This window comes from Setaria italica, chromosome I, assembly GCF_000263155.2.
Source record: "Setaria italica strain Yugu1 chromosome I, Setaria_italica_v2.0, whole genome shotgun sequence".
NCBI classification, from domain to species: domain Eukaryota; kingdom Viridiplantae; phylum Streptophyta; class Magnoliopsida; order Poales; family Poaceae; genus Setaria; species Setaria italica.
In genome coordinates, this window is record NC_028450.1 from 36,415,402 (window position 1) to 36,425,453 (window position 10,052).

The 10,052-nt window shown below is 46.4% G+C and overlaps 2 protein-coding genes across 2 annotated transcripts; one reads left to right on the forward strand and one right to left on the reverse strand.

The window, feature by feature from the left end:
* Window positions 1–513: 513 nt before the first annotated feature.
* Window positions 514–4,140, forward strand: LOC101755180 (ADP,ATP carrier protein 2, mitochondrial). The gene is made up of 4 exons (XM_004953648.4): window positions 514–655; window positions 2,155–2,672; window positions 2,995–3,366; window positions 3,476–4,140. The coding sequence occupies exons 2-4, from the start codon at window positions 2,175–2,177 to the stop codon at window positions 3,770–3,772; spliced, it is 1,167 nt and encodes a 388-aa protein (XP_004953705.1). The 5' UTR covers window positions 514–655; window positions 2,155–2,174; the 3' UTR covers window positions 3,773–4,140.
* A 1,821-nt stretch (window positions 4,141–5,961) lies between these two features.
* Window positions 5,962–7,107, reverse strand: LOC101755588 (transcription termination factor MTERF2, chloroplastic). The gene has a single exon (XM_004953649.4). The coding sequence runs from the start codon at window positions 7,105–7,107 to the stop codon at window positions 5,962–5,964; it is 1,146 nt and encodes a 381-aa protein (XP_004953706.1).
* Between the last annotated feature and the right edge of the window lie 2,945 nt (window positions 7,108–10,052).

Here is a 10,052-nt window from a genome sequence, read left to right on the forward strand (position 1 = left end):
CAAAAAGAGAAGAAATACAGGCATCCAGCCTAGTTGCTGACCATCCATCCATCCCATCCCCAAAAGGCCGCAACCAACCTGCACGTTTCGCACACCCCCAGCCCATGTTCCGTGCCGCCCTTTCACACTCCGCCCCCGCCCTCCTTCCCCCAAACTTCCCTCGCGCCGGACCCGATCTGACCAACCAACCCCACATGGCGGCGCGCATCCACCGTCCATCCAGCCCCAAACAAACCCTAGCCCCTCGATCCGCCGTCCAATGCCCCATTTCGCACCAACCACGTCCGCACCCCTCGCGCGCCCCCCGCTGGCCGATCCCGCCGCGCGGTCTTCGGCGCGCCGCAGCGGATCCCGCGTGGCGGAGCGAATCAAAAAACCCGGCATGGAACGGAGCGGCCCCGGTGTGGCCCACCGCGTGGGCGGGACGCGCGGATCCACCGGCCCCGCCCGATCGGACGGCCATGGCGCGCGGGAGGCCCCACGCGGAGGGAGGGGGGGTGTACGCGACTGTGGGGCGACGCTGCGGTGGCGGCGCGGCGGAGATAAAAGGGCACGCCCCGAGAGGGCCTTGCTCCCCCTCCCAACTCGACGCGCCTCTGAAAGATCGGAGCCGCCGCCCAGTCTGCCCTCCTCCCCCCGCCTCCGGTGCCGAAGGGTGAGAGTCTCTCCTTCGCGTCCCCGCCTCCCGTCCTCTGCTCCCGATTTAGCCTCGTGCTCTCTGGCTCCTATTTGTGGCGATCCGTGCCAGAGTGGTGTTATATATAGATCTGCTCGTTCGGTTGTCCCCTAGATCCATTTTCTCCGTTTGTTTTCGCTTGGGAATTGTTCGTGTGGTGGTCTCGGCCTCCGGGGTTCGTCCAGATCGGTGCTTCCTGCATCTGGTAAGGACTGAGAGGCTCACCTGCTGGTCGGTTCATCTGTGCTTCAGATCTACCTTGTTTCTTCGTAGATGTGTGCATCGCGGGGTTCTCATGTACTAGCTGGCTCGGAATCTTGAGATCTCCGTGGAATCTTTAGATCGCGAGGTTATTGGTTGGTCAGCCGGGGAAGTGGGACAGGGCGAAGAAAAATATGGCGCTATTTTGACTGTTATTTCGTGATAGTGACGGTGGCGCGTCAGATCCGGCTATGCTGTTTGCACCCGATGGCGATCTGACGGCGGCCACCCGTCTCAATAATATCGGTTTAAATGTGAAATTCTTTAGACTTGATCTACCAATCATCTGAAAACGATCTTTGTTAGCAATCTCCCGGCCGTAGATCTGTTATCAGTTCTGTCTTGCGTACATAATAGCTGTCGTATTCCATGAACACCTTTTTGTGCAGTTTATTTAGTAGGGATATGGGTTTGACTTATGCTTCAAGCTGTTGAAACCAGTTGTATCTAAATGCCCAGTCTCCGTGAACAACTTGTATTTTGTTACTATGTAACCTTAGATCTTTCTGTATTCAAGGTCTTTATTGGTACTGCAAACAGCCACCCCCTGTTTAAGGTTCATCTGTTTTTAAACTACGACTGGAGCAGTCTCCAAACTGTTGATGCTATGATGTTTTTCAGTGCCTATCATAGTTTGGTTTGGAGATCAGGATATTCTGCATTAATACAGGGTTCCTTCGTTCTTAACTAGAGCAGGCTCCTGATGCTATGATGTTTTCAATGCTTATTGTAGTTAGGTTTGGAGATCAGGATAGCATTTGTTATACGGCTTGGAGGAATTTGTTACAGTCCAGAACTGTTAGCATGCTGTATCTTACTGTCTGTAATTTTAGTTGCTTGGTTCCTTTGTATGCATCTGTTTTACTACCTGATAATTGTTTGTTAGACTTAGGAAACATAAGTTCATCTATGTTTTATCTCAACATTGTGCTCTGAATATGCTAATTAACATGATGGTAGCAGATGTTTAATTTTAAGAGTAATTGCTTGGTTGATTTAATATTCTGTTTGTGTTTGAAGGGCCTCCACTTTGTCAACGTATGTTTTGGAACTTAAAAAAATATTGCACCTACTGTAATCTGTTGAAATGTTTGTGCCGTAGCTATGCTAGAAACCTTCAGATCTTTTCTTCATCACAGTCAAATGTAGGTGATCCTATTCTGTTTCTGCTGCTGTGCACTTTCCTAACATATCTGCTTGTTGATGTTATGGTGCAGGAAATTGTTTTGAGGTGGTGATGGCGGACCAGGTCAACCAACCAACTGTCCTTCATAAGCTCGGTGGCCAGTTCCACCTGAGCTCCAGCTTCTCAGAAGGTGTACGGGCCCGTAACATCTGCCCTTCTGTCTCCTCTTATGAGAGGAGATTTCCCACAAGGAACTACATGACCCAGAGCCTTTGGGGCCCTTCAATGTCTGTCAGTGGTGGCATCAATGTCCCAGCGGTGTCATCCTCTCCGCTTTTTGCTAATGCTCCAGCTGAGAAAGGAGGCAAAAACTTCATGGTTGATTTCCTCATGGGTGGTGTTTCAGCTGCTGTTTCAAAGACTGCTGCTGCTCCCATTGAGCGTGTCAAGCTGCTTATTCAGAACCAGGATGAGATGATCAAGGCTGGTAGGCTGTCTGAGCCATACAAGGGTATTGGTGACTGCTTCAAACGTACCATCAAGGATGAGGGTTTCTCCTCCTTGTGGAGGGGTAACACTGCTAACGTTATCCGCTACTTCCCTACTCAGGTAGCCCTCGCCTTTCTTCACTTTCCTTATGCATGGTAGCAGAGTTTTATTATATTTTCCGTTGTTAGCTGTTGTATACCGAACATATGTTTGTTCGGTACTCCTGTGATTACTATCTTTTTTCTAGCATCCCTTTTTTGTCCTAAGGTTGTTTTAGAAACCAGACCCTTTTTATACGAGGTGTATTGAAAGTTCTCTAGCTGTGTATAAAGTTAGAAACTAGATCTGGTTCCTTGATAATCCAATTATTTTGTTTTCTGTTTTGTTGGTGGGTAAATTTTATTTATATTCTTACCTTAACATTTGTTTTTCTTTGTCCTAGGCATTGAACTTTGCATTCAAGGACTACTTCAAGAGGCTGTTCAACTTTAAGAAGGACAAGGATGGTTACTGGAAGTGGTTTGCTGGCAACCTTGCCTCTGGTGGTGCTGCTGGTGCGTCCTCCCTGTTTTTTGTGTACTCCCTGGACTATGCGAGGACAAGGCTGGCCAATGACGCAAAGGCAGCCAAGGGAGGAGGTGATAGGCAATTCAATGGTCTTGTGGATGTCTACCGCAAGACTCTAAAGTCCGATGGTATTGCTGGGCTTTACCGTGGGTTCAACATCTCTTGTGTTGGAATCATTGTGTACCGTGGTCTGTACTTCGGGCTGTACGATTCTATCAAGCCAGTTGTCCTTACCGGCAATCTCCAGGTTTGGTCTACTGCCATTCTGTTTCTCTTTAGCTCAGTTGCTTGGGGTATGAGCGCCCTAAGCTGTGTTTTTAGTGATACGAGAGTAAGTTTGTTTTTGTTCTTTGCAGGACAATTTCTTTGCCAGCTTTGCCCTGGGTTGGCTGATCACCAACGGCGCTGGTCTTGCATCTTACCCCATTGACACTGTCCGCAGAAGGATGATGATGACGTCTGGTGAGGCTGTCAAGTACAAGAGCTCCATGGATGCCTTCCAGCAGATCCTGAAGAAGGAGGGCCCTAAGTCATTGTTCAAGGGGGCTGGTGCCAACATCCTCCGTGCCATTGCTGGTGCTGGTGTGCTTTCTGGCTATGACCAGCTTCAGATCCTCTTCTTCGGGAAGAAGTACGGCTCGGGCGGTGCTTAAATGAAGAAAAATGATGACGAACAAGAGCAGTTTGTTCCCGGTCCTGCCCAATCAGGATCTGGTGAAGTTTTTGCCTTTCATATCCAAAAGTAATAATTCATGTAGAGGGAGGATTCTTCCAACATTCGTTTTGGGTGGAGGCTTCGATCTCCAAACAGTATCTTAACTATCCTAGACGGTGGCATCGGCCCCGAAAACATTTGTCGTCATAGGTTGAGTCGAGTCTGCCCAACTTTTATCAGTCGGGCAATTTTCCTTCATACATTATTACCTTCGATCAAGTATCGGATGAGAGTCAAGTTGCTGCGGTTAATTGTTTTTCTTACATGTTGCCATGCTTTATGTCATCAATGATCTGGTTGAGCTCATTTGTCTTATTTGTTTCGTCTCATGAAAGCTTCATGTGGTGCTTTCCCATGTTCTGATTTGGTTAATTTGGACCTGCATTTGAAGATACCTAGTGCAGCATAGTAAGCTTGGGAAACTTTAGCTCAAAATTGTTCGTTCTGTAGAAGAAGCTCCATAATAAACACATGAGATGCGTCAAGATCCTCCTTTTAGATGCGCTCCTCGTTTAACTTATGATGTACATTGCTATTCTAGCTATTTTCTAGAGAGAAACGGAATCCAAGATCAAACCATGCTATTCTAGCTGTTATCTAGAGAGGAAGTGAGGAACTGAATCTAAGATCAAACCCTGCTAGAAACTGAATCAAAAGGAAAAGATCTGATTGGCATGAAAATGCTGCAGAAGTGAAGACCATCTGTCTCAAAAACGGGTGCTGCAGTGGTCAGTAACTGTAGGTAAGACTTGAGTGGTGGAGGATTAAGGGGGTGTTTGGGAAACACCTGTTAAAGTTTAACACCTGTCACATCGGATGTTTGGATGCTAATTAGGAGTAGTAAACATAAGCTAATTACAAAACTAATTGCACAGATGGAGTATAATTCGCGAGACGAATCTATTAAGCCTAATTAGTCCATGATTTGACAATGTGGTGCTACAGTAACCATTTGCTAATGATGGATTAATTAGGCTTAATAGATTCGTCTCGCGAATTAGCACAAGGTTCTGCAATTAGTTTTATAATTAGCTCATGTTTAGTCCTCCTAATTAGCATCCGAACATCCGATGTGACACTGTTAAAGTTTAGCACCTCGTATCCAAACAGCCCCTAAGAAATAGGAGTTTGGAACCAGATGTAAAGCTGTCTACTGCAGCAGAGGCAACAAAAAACTTTCCAGTTTCTCTGTGATCCTGAGTTCTTATATAGAACACAAAACAGCACAAAGTTGTAGCATTCCTTGTAGTAAACGGGACCATTTTGCCTACAAATTTACAACCTAAACATTCAAGAAACTGAGACTTCGGAGTGTTTATGGACCGAACCGATGCCTAGAGTGTTTAAGGACCGAACCAATGCCGTGATGCACAAATTTGAAGGTGAGTATAATTTCATGCCTTTTAACTTACAAATGAAGAGCCATGTTGAATTGGAAACTAAGGAGCCAATAGTTTTCACTGTAAATCTAACACTGAATTATCAGTTTCTGCAGCAATACTAGCAGCAAACCATATCTGAGGAATTCAGGAGCCCATACAAACAAAGGCAGACAAGTAGCTGCATAAAAAGTTTCAAACAAGCATGCATCTTGGGAATTCATATATAAAACTATGCTGTACGAGATGGCAACCATCCTCTTCTGTGGCTCCTGAACAAGAAACCGAACAGAAATATAGTTTCATTTCGTTATTATAGTGAAACCATAAGTTGGGACAGTAACGAAACCAGTGGACATGTAACCAAAATGACAATGAACCAGCCAGCCTTTATCACTTAATCAATCGTATACATACTAATACTACTTATCAGCAATACATCAGCCAAATCTAAACATTCTCTGATTATCAAATAAGTTAGTGCATGAGAACTAGACTGGGAGGGAATCCTTCATCCAAGCAAGCTGCAGAGGAACCAGTAAGCTGTGTTAAGCAGGAAGAAGACAAGCAGCCAAGAGATCTTCTGAATGCGGTGATGTAACCAAGGTAGCAGCTTAATCACAACATGATTTTAATCAGAACAGTATAAGTCCAATCTGAAGGGAGCATGACTTAACATGAAAACATAGCAGATGTCAGCTTGGGAGACAGAATAGGCACTCAACATCTCTGTTTAAAGTTCTCTCTGTTAGATTTCAGGAGGAAGTTGCCCAGCACATGCAGCGGCATAATGAACTGGTAGCATTGGAACAATTTCCTTGTAACGTTCAATGAACCTTACAGCAAATTTCTGCTCAGTTGAACAAACCACATTGTAGAAGTCAATATCATCTTTTACCAGTCCTTTCGCCCTCAGAACCTTTAGGACATAATGCCGGGGCATCATCCGCCTCTCCATGCTATGACTCAACACTGCTGGCCTATGCACAATGTACTTGGCCTCCAGACCAACCTCCATCTTCAGGAACGCCACTGTACGGGTCAGATTGACCTCTGATAATTTTAGAGTGGTAGGCATCTTGCCAACTGCAATGCGGAGCTCAGTCTCAGAGCATCCAAGAGCTTTCATCAAGAAATCCAACTTTGCGCCGACTCTCTGAGGGTTGATGCTGTAGGTGGTTGCTAAGGCGAACTTGAACATGGCTGAGTTACACGGCACGCCAAGCTTCTTGTGAGCACACTCCACAATTCCCTTGATACCCTCTGGCTTCAACATGAACATCCTAGGGACGAGTAAGAAGAGCTTGGCAATACCATCATTAGTTAAGCCGCATTTCAGCAGAAAAGCAATGTTGGGCTTGACCTCACGCTCGACATTATGACCCAGGAGGTGTGGGTTCATCTTGAGTACTGGGTGCACCTTGTCGTATGAGCCCAGCAAAGAGATGTAGAATGCAAGACGGGGGATCCTGATGTGACTCTGCAAGGCATTGGGCGCGACGGCGATAAAGCGGGAGATCTGCGTACGGGAGAGGCCGATGTCACGGAGCTGGGCGAGTCGGGGGGTTAGGGTTTTGTCCACCCTAGCGCAGAGGATCCGTGGGTCCCTGGAGATTGCAGCGGCGATGTCGGCTTTGGCGAGGCCGATGTCGGCGAAGAAAGCGAGGACGGCCTCTGGGTTGGATGGGGATTTGAGGTGGACGAGGTACCTGGAGGATCTGAGGGCTTGCACCGGCGTAAGGCCGCAGGTGGTGATGAGGAATTCCTCGGGAACAAAGTGAGCGTGGGGTGCGGTGGCGGTGGAGAGGTGGAGGAGGCGGTTGAGCAAGGAATCGGGAGGGAGAGGCGAGGCCGCGCGGCCAGCGGAGAGGAGGTGGCTTCGGAGGCGCAGCATCGCAGCTCCGGCGACAGCGGCGCGCGTGTGCTGACGCTTACAGTCAAGACCCGGCTATTCTCGGTTGGGGTTTCCTTAGTGGGCCGGTCGAGTTGAGTTCATGGCTGCGCCGACTGGGTGGGCTTGACGGGGTGGCCCATGGGGGTGTCATCGGCGCCGGAGCCACTAGGCCCAGCTTCACAATCGGATCCTGATTCACCCGGCCCATATAAGGAGTTGGGTCGCGAACATTATGAACGGGGTAACCTTTGCCGTGCATCAAGCCATCAACAACGGCGCAGGGCCAGCCATACAATTGGCAGATTCGTAGCAGAATTCATCATCTCGATATGCTAGTCTCGGCCTATCTCTAGCTAATATTATATATAGGTGAAGATAAAATATTTCAAAAACTGCGAGTTGATTATAAAAAATTTAAGGGATTTTTTTGCAAAGCTACCGGATAATAAAGTGAGGAAGTAATTCTTCGTGCGATCTGCCTAAATTTTGGTTTTTCGTCCGTCGACGTAGAGTCCCAGTGTAATACCGTTTCCTACACGTGTGGCGGTAATTGAAAGTGAAATTGGAACTGGAACCGGAACCAAATTCTTATTGGCTGCAATATAAAACTCAATCTAACCCAACCCTACAACTACGGACAAGAAGAAGCTTGAAAAGGAACCACATGTACGCCAGGAGGAGGCCGATGTCCCGGGCAATGGCGGGCTCATCATCGATATGCGCTCCGAGGTTGCCGAGCCCGTTCCCGATTCCACCGCACGGCACCCGAGTCAATTAGAGGATTATCCGGCGAGTTGATGGCCAACCTTCTGCACTCTCTGTGCGCATACATGGAGATCAAAGCGGATGTCCTCTGTCGTCTCCCGCTGTGCAGGTTCTTCATCACCTCAAACGGTGCGTCTGCAAATCGCGGCAGGGTCTCATGGACGCGCCAGCTGCAGCTTCCGCACGCCAGCCTCTTCGTCAACTACCTCGAGCACGAGAGGCTGCACTTCTTCGTCGCCCGCTAATCGAGCACGGCGACACGCAGAGTCGCAGATCAAGCACGGCCTTCTCTGGGTGGACTGAGGCAAGAATGCAGTCGGATGAGGAATTGAAGCGGAGCTCCCCGAAGCTCGGCGAGGAACTGCGGGCGAGCCGCCTGGTGGGTGAGCGAGCTGCATGCAAGCCGAGGAGGCAGCGACGGAAACAATGGGGATCAGCCTACGGCCAACTGTGGCTCTAATCAAGCCAACGTGTTAGAGAGTTTTGTAGCAAGAATAGTTCAAATGGATTTACCAGGACTCCATGAGTGCATGACAATCTAGAGAGAAAGGAGAGGGCTCGGTTTCACCATTAATGGAGGAATCTGGCCAGCAGAGCTGTTGCCCAGCTACTTGCTCCTCTCTGTTTTAGCGGTGGTCGGGGGATACACCGAGATAGAGGAGGGGGCAGCTCAGTCAGACGGAAACAGAAAAATACACACACACACACACACACACACACACACACACACACACACACACACACACACACACACACACGAGAGCTGCAGATGAAAGGAAAAGGTACTGAGCACGGCCACGCGACGCCACGACCCACGCGTCCAACTGCTGGTATGTGGGGAGGGGCAGAGAGAGAAAGGGAGGTGATGTGTCTACCGGGGGCTTATGTGATTCAATTTCCAATTCACTTTTCTATTTTAATTAGCTATAAATGGGCATTAAAATTCTCTAGCTATTTTCACCATCTGTACAAAAGTTAAAGTTATAGGTTCTGAAATATTCAAACTAAATCTAAACAACACTGTGGTTATTCAACCGTACAGTACAATGACCACAGTTAGATTACTTACGGGGACGGAAGGAATTACTTAATCAAATCAAAATTTTACTGTACAAAAGTGTACCGATCATATAATATTAAAAAGATTAAAATGAGGAGGTACCCTCAGAAAAGCTAAAGTATATCCGTCCTAATGCTATCCTTCAAACCAAACACGAAACATGATTCTTCCATATTTTTATCCCTCCAATCAAATAGGAACTATGATCATCCCATCCCATCCCATCCTAAAAATAAAGAAAAGTCTTTTCGAACCAAATACTCCCTCCGGTCCAAATTATAAGTCATTCCAACTTTCTTGAGAGTCAAAGCATCTCAAGTTTGACCAAATTTATACAATAAAGTGCTAACATTCATGATATTAAATAGGTACCATTAGTTTCTTCATTAAATATATTTTCATAATATATCTATTCGGTGCCATAAATTTTTGTAATTTTTTTTATAATTTTGGTCAAACATAAAATAGTTTGACTCTCCAAAAAAGTTGGAATGACTTATAATTTGGAACGGAGGGAGTACATGCTAAAAGAATTTGTTTTTGCCGTGATGAGGCATGGCCATTGTGCTATACCCTATATAATTCACTAATATTTTATTCTCACACAACTTTGATAATATTTTCTGGGTCCAGCCAATTTATGAATGTAGGAACCTTTTTATACAAAATGAAGCGCTCAGATTTCGTCCTTAACTCAAAGCTGATTACCCTACGGTAAAAGAGAGCAACATTTTTATTATCTTCGTCCATGCACAAAACCGCGAAAAATAAGGAGAAAACTGGAAATGTGGAACAATGAGATTACATAATAAATAACATTTTTAAAATCATGCTTAAAACCATAGTGTGATATACATATGCTCTTTACCCATAGCAACGCATGGCATATTTGGTAGTATGTTACAAAGTCACTCTAAAAAAAATCTATACAAAAAATTTCCATCACCCTTCTTTTTTAAAAACATTTTTCCGAAAGGGAGGCTATATTAACGCAGCAAGGCCATGGGCGTTGCAATGACCACAAATACTTGCCATTGCCATTCCCAAACTTCACCCGTTGCCTGTGAGACTGTGAAGCTGCTTTCCAATATCAAAGCTTCCATGCACTCTGGACCCCAAT

Coding starts and splice junctions, on each gene's coding strand:
- LOC101755180 (XM_004953648.4), top strand. CDS start 2,175: ATGGCGGACCAGGTCAACCAACCAACTGTCCTTCATAAGCTCGGTGGC. Junction 2,673..2,994: donor TCCGCTACTTCCCTACTCAG/GTAGCCCTCGCC, acceptor TCTTTGTCCTAG/GCATTGAACTTTGCATTCAA. Junction 3,367..3,475: donor TCCTTACCGGCAATCTCCAG/GTTTGGTCTACT, acceptor TGTTCTTTGCAG/GACAATTTCTTTGCCAGCTT.
- LOC101755588 (XM_004953649.4), bottom strand. CDS start 7,107: ATGCTGCGCCTCCGAAGCCACCTCCTCTCCGCTGGCCGCGCGGCCTCG.